Genomic DNA, 18,880 nt, shown 5'->3' on the forward strand with positions numbered 1-18,880 from the left:
AAATTAATTTGTTAGCCTGGCTTTTAGCGTTATTAAGGGCTCTCCTATGGAACAGCCAAGGTTACGTCTCGGCCCCCAGTACGAGGGCAAAGAGACAACGGGGGAAACGGCTGAGTAGCGCCGAGCCCAGAGGGGCTTCATTTAGACCTAAAAGCACGCTTAACTCGCGGGCTCCTCGCTCTCGTACGTTGCTAGCGAATCGGTCATCCGCGTAGAAATCGATACCCCGGCGGTGCCTTGCGAACGTGCAGCGCTCTTGTCCCCCGCGCTTAAAAACATGAAACGCGGCACACGGCTATTAGGGCACAATTTGCATAGTCGGGGAGGAAGGCCGCAAATCTACCCTCCCTTAAACATGATGTCGCGGCGATCTTCTCAAAAGCCTAATTGCCGCTCGTCGCGCGAACGGCACCGCCGTAAAGGCTGGCGTTTCTTCCCCGACGGCGAGAGCCTGAAAGCAGAAGCCAGGGCAAAGCGTGGTTGTCTTTTGAGATCCTGCGCCCGTTTTCACATGAAGGGAATTTTACCGCATCTAGGTGGTGTTTATTTTTAACGGAGCGTTTTCAGGTGCTCCGCTGCAGACCGAATTCCGCTCACGTTCCTCCAGGTTCCGAAGACGCCTGTGCTTTTAGAGATAGGACCCCCCGCCTTTTCATGTTCCCTCCCTCCTCCGTTGCTCATCGAAGATAGGAAGCGCACGAAACGCCTCCCTCAGATCCGTGCGCCGGCCAGCTTTCGGGGTCCTGCTCCCCCGGCGGAGCCGGCGCTCTTTTGTTCACACGCAAACCATTAACCCTCAGTCACCGATCACAAGTTTGAAAATTGAAAGCGGGAAAATCGTTCAAAGGTCTAATCAGGGGGCCGCACCGCTTTTCTCTTTGAGGATTACAACGGCAAGATTAAAAAATTAAAAATATTACAAATATAAAAAAAAAAAAAAAAAAACTAAACGGAGCAGGAACCCTGACATGCATATTAAAGGAGATGCCGGCTCATTTGTTACATTTTGTCATTGCCGTTATTGTCTCGTTTAGACGAAGATCTCATCAAAATCATTCCAACCATAAAATTTTAACCTTACTACAAGTTGGATGAGGGGGCGTGGTGGCGCAGTGGGTTGGACCGGGTCCTGCTCTCCGGTGGGTCTGGGGTTCGAGTCCCGCTTGGGGTACCTTGCAATGGACTGGCGTCCCGTCCTGGGTGTGTCCTCACGCCCTGAGTTGCCGGGTCCGGCTCCCCGCGACCCCGCATGGGACAAGCGGTTCAGAAAGTGAGTGTGTGTGTGTGTGTGTGTGTGTGTGTGTGTGTGTGTAAAAGTTGGACACTGGATTTATTCATTTAGCTTGAGATGTGGGACGCTTGTCTCCAAAGCGACGCACATCTCACAGAAAATACCACGTGTGCACTATATCAGCAGAAAGAGACTGAGTCTGAAGTAAAGTTTGTTCCTTTCCACCATATGAGCCTCACTGTAGTTATTCAGGTAAAATGTTCTTCCTAAGAGTAAAACCGCAGAGCATCGCTCGGCCCTGTAAACCCCCATTTCGGCTCACAAGTGCACTGCGTTAGCCGCTACGTTTAAGAACGTGGTAAAAGATGCTCCGTTTCGGCCAAAGTAGAGCCGCCGTTCACGGGGATTCCTGCCGGCGTGCGCAGGATTTCCGATCTCTTCCTTTACACCCCATCGACTGCTAAGTTCCAGCCGGTTGCGGGGGAAACGTATGTTGCGTGCAACAGGAGAGCCACCTGGGAAGGCCTGCATGATCTCAGGAGTCAACAAGGCCAAGCCTCAGACTTCTGCCTTCAAGCCCCAATAGCTCGCTGAGCGACACAAGTTCGCAAGCGTTCGACGGCCAGGGAACGCTGTGCTCCTACGGGTCTGGCTCTCCGACACCACCGCAGCGGCACGGTCGTTTGGAATACGGCCAGCCGTCCGCTCCGCTACGAAACGCCGAGGCATCCGAGCTTCTTGGAGCCAAACGGAAAAAGCGGCCCTATGGTGCACTTGGCAGACAAATTAACTAATGAGACAACGCGGCAAAGAGGGAAAACACGAATATTCCAGGTGCATTTCGGAAATATTTTCGCAGCGGCACGCGGTTTGGGTGACTTGGACAGAGCGGAACAGGGAATGGGATTGGTGCCTTGCAGCTCCCGGCATGCTGCGGGTTCGAATCAGGCCCAGTCCGTGTGGAGTTTATTCTCACCGTATTTGTGCGTTTCGGGTGAACCGGTGACTCTAAATTGCTCTTGGTGTGCGAGTGCGTGGGTGTAGTGGTCACAGGTTCAATTCCCAACTCTGACTCTGACCCCTTAAGGAACTTACCCTAAATTACTCCAGTGAAAATTACCCAGCTGCATAAATGGGTAAATAACTAAGTACCTTGACATTGTAAGGTGTTTTGGATAAAAACATCTGCTAAATGAATAAATGTAATTGTAGGGATTTCAGTGTTGTGTATCGCCACGGTGCCAGTGAAATACAAGTTAATGAACCTGAAGACAACACCGTCGCAGGAGAACAAGGCAAGCCGAGCACCCTGCCACCCCTGCCCTTTAGAAACGCCCCGTTGCCGTCGGCGCCGTAACCCCGCGCTGGCCACGTGACCTCTCCGTGGGCCGCCAGCTGCGAGGGCCTCCCGCTGGCAGCCTCGGCGCTCGGCAGGGGTGTCAGCGTGGCACCTTCCCCAAACGGGCGGCGGGTGCAGCCAGGCAGGCGGGCGGGCGGGCTGCCGGGGGGACCTCGACGCCATTGTTCTCATGCCGGCTTAAGGTTGTCCTGATATATGACACATGATGGAGACGACCCACACGGCGCCACGCTTGACGAAACCCAATTTCCTGCCCGGGCCCCCTGCCTCTCGTCAGAGCTATGAACCTCTTCAAGCTGGAGAGGGAGATGTTCTCAAATGAAAACGATACAGAGGACCGCTTCCGCACGCTCGCGGACACACACACACACACACACGCATTTGTACAGAAATATGTAAAGAGCCACAAACACACAGAAAATGGTAAATGCAAAGACACAGACATAGCAAACGGCACAGGTGGTTAAACAAAATGTTTACATTTATTCACTTAGCGGACGCTTTTCATCAAAGCAACTTACAGCGTTAAACTACTTCCGCAGGGATTGACATTAACCGTTTTCCGCCCGACCGGGCAATTTGGTTACATTTTCATAGCCGGACAGGTAAAATCACTGCGATGACGGACGGGTAGAAATTAAACTAAGGTGAAATATTAAGAAATTTGATGCAATATGAGAACAACCATAAAGAAACCACTGGAATCGTTTTCTCAAATTTGCCTAAAATGCAGCAAAACTGCGCCAATGTAGTGCTCTTTTCGGGAGGAATTTTTATGTCGGTATACTGCCTTTCACAAGATTCCCAGATTGCGTCGCTTTCATTACAGTTTTTTTTTTTTTTTTTTTCCTTTTTCAAAATCATTTCTCCTGCCAGGAACCACCCAACTTTGCCAAAAATATAACTAAACAGCCGCTATACTTTGCTTTTTTTGGGTTATATCTTTTAAGGAAACACTATGAGTACAACTACATAAACTATAAACGTCACACTAATTATGGCTGTAAAAGGTAAGAGACAATTAAAATGGTATCGCAGGCAAAAATCCAACTGGTAAACTTGCAAACTGTAAATGTGTGTAAAGTTCTTGCTCATTAGAGGATATTTTAAATCTATACATTGACTTGTGTTTGACTTTCCAACACATCCCAACACTGAAAAAGTGTAAAATTTGATGGGACGGGTAAAACATGACGCACCTGTCCTGTGGACAACTGAACATAAAAAAGAAAAAAAGAAAAAATAATGCTGAACCCTATTACAACTATTTACCCATTAATTTACATTTATTCATTTAGCTGATGCTTCTCTCCAAAGCAACTGACAATGTTAAGCTACTTACAATTATTTACCCATTTATACAGCTGGGTAATTTTACTGCAGCAGTTCTGGATAAGTAGCTTGTTGAAGGCTACTATGGCTGGAGGTGGGATTCGAGTGGGATTTATACACCTGGGTAGTTTATCGCTGCACCAATACAGCAAAAGAATCTCAACCCAGGGGACTACAGAAGGCAGCTGAACTCGAATCTGGGTCTTTCACTGCAAGACCCCGGCGCTCAGCATGAAGAGCACGACCGGATACGGAGAAGAGCAGCTCGGGTCATGATGTGGATGTGTGACGTGAGGAAATTGAGACCAAGGTGAGCGCGAGACACGGGACAGGGAGAGGAGGAGAGCCGGTCGGTGGCACCATCACCCCGCACAGCTCCATCGAGGCACCAGCAGGCAGGAGCGCCACGAGAGGGCGGGTCGCCGCAGGTCATTTCCAGCTCTCGCGCCACGTGTTCGCCGAGAACATGACTCCACCGAACGTGTCACCGCGCCATCACTCAGCAAAAGAAATAAAAACACAAGAAGGAGCTACATCCTCCTCGTATTTTACCGCAGATTAAACAAGGAGCGCACAGGATTCCAGGCCGCGGGCGCCGATTCGCCTGGCGAAAAGGGAACGTCAGCACGTCGTAAACACTTCCCGTCAGGAAGGCAGCGCTTCCTCGATCCTGAAAGGGCTGCCGGGCAGGCGAAGGTTGGCCTCCCGACTCCTGAAACGCAGCCTCGTGTGCCCTCTTGGAAAGCGGTCAAACCGCAGGGCTGCTCCCCCACCGAGGAGACGCAGGAGCACCTGAACAAACCCCCCCCCCCCCCCCCCCCCCCGAGTCCTCTGTTAGGGTACACGCTTTGCTTACACCTTGTCTAACAAAGACCGCAGACACACTTCATTTATTTTTTTTTTTAAACATCTGGCACATGTAAATCCAGTCAAGCTCCACAGATTTTAGCACCGTGAACCTACTTTCTGTATCCGCAGAACGGACGTACTCAAGTGTCACATGCACATTTATTTGTTTAGCTGACACTTTTCTCCAAAGAGACTTACAGTTTTAAGATGCCGACAATTGTTTACCCATTTGTACGGCTGGGCAATTTTTACTAGAGCAATTTTACAGTAAGTACCTTGCTCAAGGGTACTGCAGCTGGAAGTGAGACTCAACCCTGTGACCGTTGGATGCAAAGGCAGCAGCTGTAACCGCTATGCTACCAGCTGTCCCATCATTACACAGATGACAAGAGCACAAGTCAGGGTTATTCTCAGCTGACCAAGCCGAGACGCAACGGCCGAATGGAAGAACTACAAAAAGGACTAAAATGACAAAAACCTGAAAGATTTCGTAGAGCAGTTTAAAGGACACTTGTACCGTCTAACAGAAAGCCGAAGAAGGAACGCAAAAGCCATTCTCAAACATAAAGTTAGAAATGTCATATTCGACCTAAAGCTGCACTTGAGACAGTCACATCAATGAGTAACGCCAGAGTGGTAAATAAGGTGAATCTGTCCTCCAGCCAAAATGTGGGAAAGGGACCGAATGTCGTTCACCCTACTGTCCAGCAGGTGGCATACTGGTTAGAGGCACCACCCGAGGACATGATGAAAAATCCCACTCCCTGCTGTAGTGCCCTTGATCATTTCAGGCTTTTAGACTACGAAAGCTGGTAGCATAGTGGTTAGAGCTGCTGTTTTTAGACCTAAACGTCACATGTTCCAACTATAGTACTCTTGAACAAGGCATTTACCCTAAATTGCCCCAGTAAAGAAATTACCCAGCTCTCTAAAGAGGTAAATAATTGTGAGAAGCTCAACAATGCAAGTCACTTTGGAAAAAAGCATCAGGTAAATGAATAAATGTAAATACTCCTGTATAAATTACCCAGCTATGCAAATTTAATCACTTTAAGTATCTCAATGTTGTATGTCTCTTTGGAGAAAAATATCAGCTACATTTGTAATCACACTTCAGGCTCTAAATGCCCAAAACTTCAATTTATTCAGAAGGTTTAATAAAAAAAAAAAAAAAAAAAAAAAAAAAAACCTTTACGCTAATCCAAAAAAAAAAAAAAAAAAAAAAAAGCACTAGCTCTCCCAAAAGCTGACAAGAAATCATGTTCCAAATTTGCACAGCATCAGATCATTGTGTACAATGATAGTGGCTGCAGAACGTCCATATATGTGCTACTTTACACTGCAGTGTTGTTAACAGATGATGTAACTGATGTTCTACCAGTAGGAAAGAAAACCATACAGTCTCAAAAATTAATGCAAATCAGCCCTTCTACATTTACTCATGTACTCATGCAGCAGACGCTTTTCTCCAAAGCCACTCAGCTGCCAAAGCACCACCAGTCTGCCCAATACCACGGTTTTTGCCGCCTCGCGTGATGCGAGTAGGTGCTTTCAGAATTGAGAGGAAGCACAAAGGTGATCTTGACAGATAGTGTGATGAAAATTTATGAAGCTGTTAGAAGATCTGGAGAGAAGTGGGTCTGACAGGGATGTGTTGCGAGACCCTTCTTGAATGCTGAAAGGGATCCAGCAGTTCTGAGGGGGAGAAGGTGATCGTTCCAGCACATCGGAGCCAAAAATTGAACCTAGGGAGTTTCAGTTTTGAGCCTCTCATGAACGTGACCAAGTCGCCAGCCCTTGAGGAGCAAAGTGGTCTTGCTGGGATGTGAGAAGCGATCAGAATCTCTAGGTATCCGGGTATATAGATCCTTCTACTACACTAGCACCACAACAGTCCAGCCCAGGTCCAGTGTTTAGAGCACCACAGAAAAAAGGAACATAAATTCCAGAGTGGGTTACAAAAAGGGAGGACATGCCAATTACGTGTGTCAGTCAGCCTTGTGTGCGTTCAGGGGCGGAACCGTTCCGGCATTTTACCACGAGGGCTGCCAGAAACACCGCACCCCTCCGTGGTGCCCACACGGAGCACACGCCCGGGGTGGCACAAAAAAAAAAAAAAAAAAAAGGAAGAAAAAACCCCGAGAGCACCGCCGCCTTCTTTTCAACCAGCCTGCGCCTGGCTGCCCCTAATAACTGCGCACTCCGTACGGTCGCTGGAAAAAAGAAAACTATTCAGTCTGTAGCGGTCCTCTGAGCACAGTCCTCACTGACCACGCGTTCACCGAGCGGGCTCGGCTCAAAGGGGGGCTCGTCGACCGGTGCCCCTTCAGGATCTAGAGAGCAAAGACCATAGAACCCAAAAAAGAAAAGAAGTCACAGACTCGATGACGCCTGCAAAGTCTTCACCAGCCTCATATTTCCACATCAGGTAAATAATAATTCGACAAAGAAAAAAAAAAAAAAATACACCATTGAAATGGCTCTGCCATCATCGAGTCATGCACTACGTTCCCACGGCAGATGTGCCAGCGCAAGTTTGTAAGTTAAAAAGGTCTCCTCTCTGCAACTGTAATCCTGCCATGGTCTGCTTGCAGGAGCTTTTCCAAAATATAGCACTCAGTCTGATCTAAACAACCAAGCTCTTCGCCCCCAGGTAGAAATCCCAAGTGTACTAGTGGGGGGGGGGGGTCCCCTGCAGCGAGAGAGCAGCAAAGCAAAGACCCTTATATAACAGAAATAACCAGACCTACTACAAAGCTGCTTTCCACATAGCCACTGAAATAAAATATCCAACAAATTTCACTGACTTCAATTTGGGCTAAAAAGTGTCTTACAGCGATAATGACATAGAGCAGGGATACCTTTCTCTTAAAGAAATTATGGTAACGTGTCCTGAGCGTCGGTAATTTTCCCCGGTCTGCTGCCAAACATCCTTATGGGTGTTGAAAAAAAATCAGCAAAATATAAAAGCAATACACCAAAGTTATCTTTAAACATTATAGATGATTTCTTTAATCGAGAATGTATTCCGGACACCTTCCGTATACCTCAGGGCAGCACGGTAAATCTAACGGTAGCAGCAGGAGACAACAATAAACACATCTCCACATTGCTGTAGAAACACAATCTGTACTGCACTGACCGGTAAAACACATATACTGGTACAGTAATAAAGCCACAAATAAGAAGCGATGTATCATTTACATTTATTCTTCAGTTGACGCTTCTCTATAACGGACTTACAGCGTTAAGCTACTTACAATCTATACAGCTGGGTAATTTTTACTGCAGCAATTTAGGGTAAGTACCTTGCTCAAGGGTATTACAGCTGGAGGTGGGATTCGAACCTGCATCCTTGGGGTCCCAAGACAGCGGATCTCACCACCGTGCTTTCAGCCGTCCCCTGTTATGCATCAGTAAAACAAGGCATAGCAGAGACCCTCGAAATACACTTTTCATTCAATAAAAAAGCTGCCGACTCCAGTTGCAGACTGTAACATTTTATAGCCAGAAAGGAGACAGCTGGTACCCTAGTGCTTAGAGCTGCTGCCTCTGAATCTGAAGATCGCAGGATCGATCCCCACCTCCAGATGTAGTACCCATGAGCAAGGTACTTATCCTAAAAATTACTTATGATAACTGGAACCTTAACATTGTAAGTCGCTTTGGGTAAAAGAATCAGCTAAATGAATAAATGCACGGTAACTGTATGAAGAATCACTTTTTGTTGCAAGTTTATCCACAAAGTTCTCAGATGACCCCTGGGACGCGGTCCTCGGGTTCCCAGGGAGGTTCCAAGGGACCGGGGAAGTTACGCGAAGCATCCGCAGATGTGTGCCGTCCTTGGGCGTCGGCTCGTAATCTGACGGTGCCAAATACGCAAGTGCCGACGCTGCCCCGGCGACTGACGTCAAACGCAAGGACGGCACGGCGACAGCGTTCGCGAGGCCTTTGCACGCACTGTGCACGATTAAGGACAGTCCAAGCTGCGTTTGTGACTTGGCTAATCTGTCCCAGTGACGGCACCGAGATCGTATTGACAAAACACGGCAGGAGAGCAAATCTGCCTCTTGAAAAACACACCACAGATAAACGCAGGGAACATGAAATGAGGACACCAGGCAGCCTTCAGAGCTCCTGTCGCGTTGCGCCCTCTGCACCGCCTCAACGTTTACTGATGTCATCTGAAGGTAGCGGAGCCCAACGCTGCAGCTCTGCGCTCAGGTCACGAGCCATAAGGGAACGACCGTGATGAAGCTTATAGACTTTTTTTATTACGTCGCCTCTTATATACCTTTTATCACTCATCCTCCTATATGCGCCTTTACCCCACTCCCGAAATCAAAACGCTGACTCCGGACAGGCAAGACGTGGAGATCCATAAATGCAGACTCCGTTCTAGATCACTCTTGGCCTCTTTCCCATCTCTAACGTTACATTTTCATTCATTCATGTACCTTTTCTCCGGGATTTTCAATGTCAAGCAACTTGAAATGATTTCCCCAGGCATACAGCAATTGTTCTCAAGGGTACTACAGCATGAGGTGGCAACTTAACTTGGGTCCTCTGACTGCAAGGCAGCAGCTTTAACCACTACTAAATCAATATTCAGACCAATAAATACCTACATATGAGAATATTCACAAATCACAATGAAGTCAATGCGAGAAACCTTACACGCTTGAGAACCGTTTCCATATTGCACAAAAACAATTCTTATAACGGCATCTCTCCTTATTAAAATGTTTATATTTTACAGTGCACTGCACTGGGTAGTTGATTAGGGTATTTTATTATGAGCTCTTATTTAATTTTTACGTCGTGCTATACGGCTTTACTGTGAACCTGGACTACTAAGCGCCTGAACCGGAAGTCACTTCGGACAAAGGAAAATCGAGCTTCCGAAACACCTGTGGCTGAAAGCGAACGGCCAGCCGGCTCCGAAACAAAGGACACCTTCGGCACAGTAATCCACTTATGTAAACCAGACCGTTTTGAGCTCAGGCTCCTCTCGTTGGCCCATATTGCATAACCCACAATGCTGCTGGTCACGGGTGGTGTGAGTGCGAGACTTCCCACACAGTGACATTCAAGAAGTCAGCACAGCCGCTTATTAAAGCTGACAGGACACTGACAGGGGACAGCGCGGCGCGGAAGCATACGCTCGCAATGCCACACACTAAATCAGGGAACATCTCATCGAAATGCGACCGAGTCCCATTCTTCTGCTGCGGCATTTGTAGGCGCCTGGTTTTTTTTTCTTTTTTTTTTTTGCCCCTTTGCAAGAGCAAAGGCCTTCTAAGATACACCAATTATACTATCTAGTTCAAAGCTTTCATTCTGAAATGCTGATATCTGCGGGAGGTGCCATTAGACCGGGGCACCCAGCAACACTGCGAGCGCGCCGTCTGCGGAACTCTGACACCGCAGACGGTCCCACGTCCTCCAGAGCCGGGCAGTAACTCTCTCAGCTCACAGTAATAAATAGCACGGGGAGAAACGCGGAGAAAATTCGATCAGACAGAGAAACGCTGGAATAAATTTAATATCCCGTCAAACACAAAGGAAGTCACTGAGTGCTGCAATATCAATTCCAGTAGAAATAAACAAGATTAAATCCCCCAGGCCTTGTTAAAATATACTCATAAGCCAATTACATGCAGGCAACTGTCCCTTCAAGGACCTCTCGGAGAAATAAAAAATAAAACAAAATAAAAATACGCCCGGGCAGATAGCGCCGCATCCAGAGACGGTCCTGACGGCAGACAGCGCAGCTGAGGCCTGCTTGTTGCGAGTCTTTCCAGGATATGAAAAACAAATGGCAGTTTTGAACAAGTGTGCAAATAAACGTCTGACTCACTGATAGGAGGGAGACAAACAGAGCAAGGCCGAGGAGAGACCCGATTCTGGACCGAGCGTTAGTTTGGGAAAACACGCGACTCAACTGGGTGGAGAGACAGATGGAGGGGGGCGAAGCTGGAACATGAACGCGAGCGGCGCCTCCGTCTCTCTCCGCGTGGACATACTGCTGGACGCGTTACAGGGAAATTCGTCGCTCTGTCTCAACGACGGGCTGAACGATTTTGAGGGCGAACGGCGTCGGCCCGATGGTTGACCACGCGATCGCTCAAAACGTTCTCCCATAATGCACTGCAGGAGAACAACCACGAGGACCAATTAGAAGACGGCGGGCGAAGGCACAAAGTACGCGCATGAGATCCGCTAGGGATGAGCACGTCCCCGCAGACCCGCGGCACGGGAGAAGCGTGAAAAGCTGTGAGATTACAACCCGACACAGGAATCCCGATGACGGACGATCAATCGGGATGACTGCAGAGCAAAGGAAGCCGGCCGAGGCGAGAACGCACCCGCTCCGAGCGCGTGCTCGGGACGTCCAGGTGTCCGGGTGTACGAGCGTGCCGAACGTCAGAGAGCGAGCCAGGGTGACGTCACCTCGCGGTTCCTGCAACGGAACGGTTTTGTATTCACGGCCATCATACAGGCTGGATTTATGAGCTCATAAAAAGAAGGCTGAGAGAAAGCGACTGCCAGAGAGGCCAGATTCAAGCACAAAGACCTGATGCCGTTACCTCGTCCTATGATGTCATATGGCCCCACTAAACGTAGCACAGCGGTAAAGGACGCGGACGTGAAACAACGCGGGCGTGAAACACAAAGGCTTCCGGCTGCCTTTCAAGGAGGAAGCCCACAATACCGCGGGAAAACATATTTGATTACAACACTCAGCTATAGCAATTATAAAATTTATTTAGTGCCAATATGCTGTAGCATTACTTAGATTATACTAATAATATTTTTTATTGAAGTTTCACCATCTATACCTTGTTCAGGGTTTCTACCTCTATGCCCATATTAGTTAGATATGCTCACAAACATCCCCATAAGTAACTGTACTGTTGGTAAAGATATCATATTTATATTTTACATTTCTGCAAAATGTGTTACTCTGTCTTTATCCCACCGCTTCGATTTTGTTCCGTATATTGAACGTGTCGGAATGTGCATCTATCACGTCAAAATCCTTGCGCGTACAAACGTACTTGGCCATTAAAGTGTTATCGAAATCGTGAATCACTTTGGATAAAGTCATTAGCCATACAGTAAAACTAAAATAATAGGTTTAATAAGCGGAAAAACATGCGATTGCAGGAACATCACCTTTAATGTGGGGGGGGGGGGGGGGATGTGTATAATTAAAGCAGGTCTGTTCTCAGCAAAACAAGTTTTGTTCAGAGGTCTCATTTATACCGATAATGTGTTGTTCTGGGGAAAAGAACACACTCGGAAGCTGAATTTCTTCCAGGCGCTTAGGGCCAGCGAAATTGTTCACGTTCGTTCCCGTGACATTTGGAGGCAAGCGACGACAAAGGAACGACGACGAGACGATCAAAAAAAGATCCCGAACGCAACAATCGCAGCGGGAAAATTATATAACCGATGACTGCGTTTCACTCGTAACACAAGGGCCTCGGCATAAATCTGAATTTTATACGTAAAATACGTACGGACCGTTGAGACGCGCTTTCTTAAATGGCATTTATTCCCCGTGCGATTGACAACCACATGAGAAGTACATGGAGTAATAAAAAAGAACAAACAAATAATAAGTAGATAAAAACAGAAAGCGAAATAAAAGAAATTAAAATAAATAAATAAAAGCATTCTATTCGGAACAAGATATCTGGTGCCCTCCCGCTTCCGCCTCGTTTCGGCCGAGTTCATCCTCCTCGTCCCTGACATCTCTTTCACGCGTCCTTGGGAATTCGGCAGGCGAGGCGGTTCGCCGTCGCTTATTAGCCGGGCCCGTGCCGCGCACCTCCTCCCCGTCTTCGCCGTACGAGGAAGGCCGCGTCTTTATAAACCGGGAAATTAATTACAAATCACAACAAAGCAAGGGAGGGCTCCCAACCCTCAAGTTCGTTTTCTGTTTTCCGGGCCCGAGCTTTTACAGCTCGCATCGATCAGACGTAAAACAACGAAATTGCCTCGGGTAGACCTGCTTTTTTAATCACTGCTCCGCACGGCGGGCATTAAATCAAGCAGCCCGTGCACATTGCCACAGGACTCGTTTCCTACGCAAACCCTCCAAAGAGCCTGCTTGTGAGGGGAATGAAGCCTAAGCTTAGTGAAAAAGGCATCATGCAGACACCGGCGAAACAGGCAAAGGATACATAAACATGACTAAATATATTCATTTAGGTGATGCTTTTCTTCTGCGCCACAAACTACCGAGTGTCTTACAGAGATTTAGCCGTTTAAACAGCCGGGTAACTTTTACTGGAGCGATCGCAGGTAATTACTTCGCTCGAGCTAGTAGGCACTAACAGGGAATCTGAACCAGGGTGCTTTGAGTGAAAGGCGGCAGCTCTAACTGCTACGCCACCTGCTGGTGACACACAACTTGCATCCACAGCTAATTTAATTTAGATATGGCTTCTGGAGAATAGGAAAAACGACTCGCGCGCACACGCACCACATTAGAGCACAAGTTTTTTTTTTTTTTTTTTTGTCTCCATAAATGCTCATAATCACGTTCCTATAACAATGCTGATACATCGGTTGCCATGCAACCCCGGGGGCGAACCACGATGACTGGTACCAAGTCCGGTACAAAAGCATCCAAATATTTGCTTACATATAAATGTTCTGAAGGGTGAGTATCGAGCTCACGCTGCTGCTGCTCTCCAGTCATTCGGCCCACAGGCCTCGCTCCACACTCCTTCAGACTGAGCCCTGTACGTTCCGATGACACCCTTCCGCACCGCATCCTCACATTACGTATCACTGTAATTTTGGATCTAACCCCCACCCCACCGCTGACCCCCGCAGCAATAAGCACAAAAAGGCAGCGGAGCGCTCCGGGAGCGGTCAACCGACAGCGACACAGGCTCTGCATTTCCCCTCCCGGCGGAACCGAGAACCCGCTGGTACATCATAAACTGCTCTGAGGAACAAATGGTGGCAACAAAACCGTCAATGTAGAGAAAAAGAGGGGGAAAATTTACAGACCGGGGAATAAGACAAACGGAAGGATCATCTGATCGAGAAGCAATAAGAATAATCCTTCTCATATTTAAGAGGACAGAACACCGCCGTGAAAAGGAAGCAGACCCGGAAAAGTAGCGGCTGGAACGCCACACTCGAGCGGGGGTTACATTTCGTAATATGAAACGCAGCTACAGGGCTCTCAATTTGTTGTTTTTTCTTTTTTATTCACGGGAGAGTAATCTCACCGGTTAAAGGCGGAGCTCAGGCGAACATGTGCAATCATACCTGAGGGCTGTTTTAAATTCCTCATACTGATTGCAATCAGCGCTCTGGATCACGCACCGCCAAGCACCGCGCTCCAGCTCGGGATGATAGGCTCGCTCCCTCACAATTGTATCTGCTGTCATATCGGCGCGGCGAGCAAACCGAAATGAAAACACGAGAACTCGTTCCATCCGAGTCGCTCTTTTAGCCCCGGCAAGGCCGGGGAGGCCCTTCTGAGCGGCGAAAGGCACGAAACGCGGTTCCTCCGACGGCACCTACGCCCGAACGGCACCCGGCAGCCAGAAAGGGCGCTTCGTCCCCCTTTGTCCCGCCTCACAGGCGAGCTGGTTACCGGCGATTCACGGGAATCGTCGCGATCTGGATCAACTCTTAACGTCGCGCAGCACGTCCCTGTCAGCTGTCAGTCCCAGCCAAAAGTCTCGATGCATCTCCATCGTTCGTCACGCACCGCGTACCAGCTGTCACCTCAGTGCTGTCCTCAGGAGGCCTCTGCACCATCAGTACACACAGGCGGACGCGCTGCCAGAGAGGCGTCTCAGCAGCCATCGCGGCGCTTACAGCCGAAGGGCTCAGGTTGGAATTACGCCGATCACGGTACTTACCCTGAATTGCTCCGGTAAAAATTACCCAGATGTTTGTAAAGTGTCTGTTGAAAAAATGCAAACGTCTCATCAGCTATATGACCGCACTCCCTGCATCCTGACATTTTCTCATTTCTGCTCAGAGATTAATAAACTGAATCTGAACTCTTGTGATCTACTAATTCTCAGCTTAAAAACAAGTTTTAAAACAGCCTGGTAGCGTAGTAGTAAGAGCTACTGACTTTGAACCCGAAGGTTGCAGGTTCAAGACCCACCGCCAGCTGTAGTACCCTTGAACGAGGTACTTACTCCAAAATTGCTCCAGCAAAATTACCCAGCTGTATAAATGGGTAAATAATTGTAACCTCCACCCTGTAAGTCACTTTGGAGAAAAGCGTCAGTTAAATGAATAAATGTAAAACACCCTGCTTTTCCATTTGTGTTTTCATGTTTGACACACTATTCTCTTCCTCGTTAAGAATGAAACACTTGATTGACTTTGGAGACGAAAAAACTTCCGGAATAAGACATGAAATAGCAATTCTTTTTAATTGGAAGGTGCACCTCTAGAACTTTCTTCCCCTTTTACCCTCCTGGCAGCTTTGGAAAACCTACTTAATGGGGGGAAAAACACTAAACAAGTTTTAAAAAAAAAAAAAAAAAAAAAAAAAAAAAAAAATCAATAGAAAAACAACACAAACTGCCAATATAATTCCCTCCATTCAGAAAAAAACATGAAGGCACACTCTCATCCATTCCCATCTGTCATTCGTGAAGTAGAATTTAACATGGCATCAAAAGGAGCAGCAGCCAGTTGCTTGTTAAAGGTTGCTGGTACAAGCCCTTGTATATTGCACTGGTTCACCCCAGTGGATAACATCAGAGAAGGAACAGAGCGAAAATAATTTTAATACAAAAACACCCTCTTTTGCTGTACACATGCTGCTGCTACATTTACTTATTAATTTAGTTGACGGTTTTCTCCAAAGTGACTTACAATGTGAAGCCAACAATTATTTCACAGAGCTGGATAATTTTACTGAAGAGGTTTAGCGTAAGTACCTTGCTCAAGGGTACTACAACTGAAGGTGAGATTCGAACCTGCGGTCTTTAGGTCCAATGGTACTACAATTGAGGGTGGGATTCGAACCTACAAACTTTAGAGCCAGTGCTCAAGAGTACTGCAGCTGGATGTGGGATTCAAACCTGCCACTTTTAGATCAAACATTCAGGGGTACTACAGTTGGAGGTGGAATTCAAACCTGAAACCTTTAGGTCCAGTGCTCAAGGGTACAACAGTTAGAAGTGGGATTTGAGCCTATGGCCTTTAGGCCCAAGGGTACTGCAGCTTGAGGTGGGATTCGAACCTATGGCCTTTAGGTCCAATGCTCAAGGGTACAACAGTTGGAGGTGGGATTCAAATCTATGGTCTTTAGGTCCAATGCTTAGGATACTGCAGCTCGACATGGGATTCAAACCTATGGCCTTTAGGTGCAATGCTTAAGGACACTGCAGCTCGAGGTGGGATTCGAACCCGTGGCCTTTAACCCCGAAGGCAGCAACTGTAACCAGTACGCTACCAGCTGCCCCACAACCACAGAACTACAGCTATGAGCAATACTACGAGTAACAGAAAGTGAAAGTACAGAAACGGACTCATGACTCACGCGAAAAATACTTGGTGAAGAATCGCACTTCCCGACTTTGAGTGACAGGAGAGCAGCAGTTCACGCGTGACGTGAAGAAGCCGCACGTGAGCAGGAGCCCTGCCTGTCACACACCTCCAGTTAGGAGCAGTCGGAAATCAGCGCGAAAAACGTACCGGGGACCGTTAACCCGTAGCTGCGATGTGTGATATTAATGGATTTACCAGGGTGTCACCCTGGCTGGGACCTTTACGGCGATGTATCACACGGGTCCGAGTGGCCCCTCCCCCAACGCAACACGATCGAGCGGCGAATGAGGCAAAGGCGCGTGAGGGCTTGACACGCGTCACGAGCGCTCCAACACGTGCGGACGGGCGCCGCTCGCGCGCAGCTGTCAAAAGTGCCGCAGAAACGAACTGCGCTTGAAAATCAGCTTCAACCGAATTATTTATAAGAATATTTCACTTTAAAATGTCACCATGAGCCTCGCCTCGCAATCTGGAGACTGTGCGTCCGAATTACCCTGAACTGATGCAGTAAAAATACCCAAGTATCTCAATGAGAGAATCACTGCGCAGATTAAATATTTTTAATTGCTTCATCATTAAGTATGACACATCTTGGAAAGACGTAAACTATTGTTTCGACTCGTTCCCTTTGTTTGAGTCGTACTTAGTAAGACGTATTCTGCAAAAACGTGTTGAATGTGACAGTTTGTCTCCGTTACTCCTACTACTCTGCGCGCCGAGTCCGTCTTCACACTGCATAACAATAATAATAAATAGAAATAAATAATTCATTTCTTCGCCTGAGGACTTTTTTTTACTGTATCAATTCATCATAAGTACCTGTTCGGCGGGGGATGGGATTTGAACCCGACTCCTACCGAGCGGCGCGCTCTAACCTCTACACAACCTGGCTGCAAGACTCCATGACGGTGTCAAGTTCGCGTTATTATATTGTCGACTAAACTGTGTTCACCTAAAGAAGCGCTCCTGGGGCCGACGAACTAAGTTACTTTGCGCGTTGGGTGCTCCTGTGCGCGCGACTCGCGAGCGCGCCTGTTGAGCGCCGCCCGGCAGGCACGCGCATCCCTACCTTCTCCTGCTTGGCGTCCTGCTCGGCAGCAGCCGGAGCGGGAGGGCTCGGACCCGCGGCCGGGGACGGGGCTGGAGCCGGAGCCGGAGCCAGAGCCGGGCTGCTCTTCTCCACCGTCTCCACCTTGATGAGCCGGTGCTTCGGAGACACGTACTTCAGCTCGGAAGACGAAGAGCCCCCGGCGCCGCCGGCGCTCCCGAGGCCGCCGCAGAACGCCGCGTTGCCGGCGCCCGTGTACGGGTCCTCGAAGTCGAGCTCCTTCTGCAGTTTGTATGCGGCCAGGATGTCGGGCTGCGCCGGGCTCGGGTACAGGGCGGGCGCCCCGGCGGAGGAGCCCGGAGCCTGGAAGCCGGGCGCGCCGGGCACAGCGGGGTGGCAGTGCCTGTAGTCGGGCTTCGGGGGAGCCGGAGGGGGCGCTTTGCTCGTTTTGAATCCCAGGTGCTCCTTGAACCATTTGGCCATGCTGCCAGCGCATTGCTCTCCCGGACACTTTCGGCTCTGTTCCTCCACTTTTCCCAGCCGGAGTCCTCCTGTTTCCCGCCGTCGGAGCGCGTCCGCCTCGCTCTCTCTGTCCGTGTGCGTGTGCGCACGGCGCGAGCCACCTCCGCGCTCCGCCGCGTCTCCGCACGTTTTTGCGAGTGGAGCTCGGTAACGAGCCACCGCCGCCGCCGCCGTCACCGCCGTGCGCGCACCTGAGAAGGCGCGCTGCCCCCTGCCGGTCGCAGCCTCAACACTCCCTGGAACGCGCCTGTGCCGCGACGCTCTCCAGTGCCGGTCGGACTCCTCGGTCCCAGGCGAGCAACACTGCCGGACGGAGTATCAACTTTACACCGATTTTTACCATTTATACAGGAGTGTATTTTTGGTGCATCAGTTCAAAGTGAGCACACCGATCAAGGGCACTACGGTAGAGGTGGGATTCGAACCAACAACGCTCGGATCATAAAGAAAAAGCCCTCACCCGTGTACTGCCTGTTGCCTTAGCTTAGGTGAAGTAATTGAAGAGCACGATTTTGTAATGTATAGAAACCTAAAATAAATTGCATAACGCATTGCATAGCAAAAACTAGCACTGTACAATAAAGAAATAAGGTACTCCAAAACACCACAGCGCCATATGTCTATTCATCATGTATTCAAAATACCTGTATTAATTCTTAAAGAATGGATGGTGAATGAATACCATTTTCTCTTTACTGCAGAGGAACTCAAAGAGCGAGAAATAAGAATAGATGAAAAAGTATGTTTACAGCATAAATCACATTTAGAAGGTTACCAAACATTCTTGCAGTTCAGAAATTTGCTGCATTTTAATTCTCTTACCATTGCCAATTTACACTTCAAACACAATTCAAAGCAGCTATGAGTCCTCACACAGCCAGCACACCTTCCTATAATGTAGGTGCAGAGCAGTCAAAGCTGGAAAATGACCTTCCCTCCGACTGACTTTAAAATTAGATATCTCCGTTCCTCGGGAAAACTACTCTTT

The 18,880-nt window shown here is 48.5% G+C and overlaps 1 protein-coding gene across 12 annotated transcripts in view; it reads right to left on the reverse strand.

Annotated features, from left to right (window-relative positions):
- The window catches only part of LOC108940900 (SH2 domain-containing adapter protein F-like), a 97,802-nt gene extending 79,308 nt beyond the window's left edge, over positions 1-18,494 (reverse strand). For all 12 annotated transcript variants that reach the window (XM_029256122.1, XM_029256117.1, XM_029256120.1 and 9 more), the window contains exon 1: positions 17,392-18,494. In XM_029256122.1, the coding sequence (XP_029111955.1) occupies positions 17,392-17,853 (462 nt within the window). In that variant the 5' untranslated portion in view covers positions 17,854-18,494. The remainder of the gene's footprint in view (positions 1-17,391) is intronic.
- Positions 18,495-18,880: the final 386 nt, after the last annotated feature.

The sequence above is a fragment of the Scleropages formosus genome, chromosome 11 (assembly GCF_900964775.1).
Source record: "Scleropages formosus chromosome 11, fSclFor1.1, whole genome shotgun sequence".
Lineage (NCBI taxonomy): Eukaryota > Metazoa > Chordata > Actinopteri > Osteoglossiformes > Osteoglossidae > Scleropages > Scleropages formosus.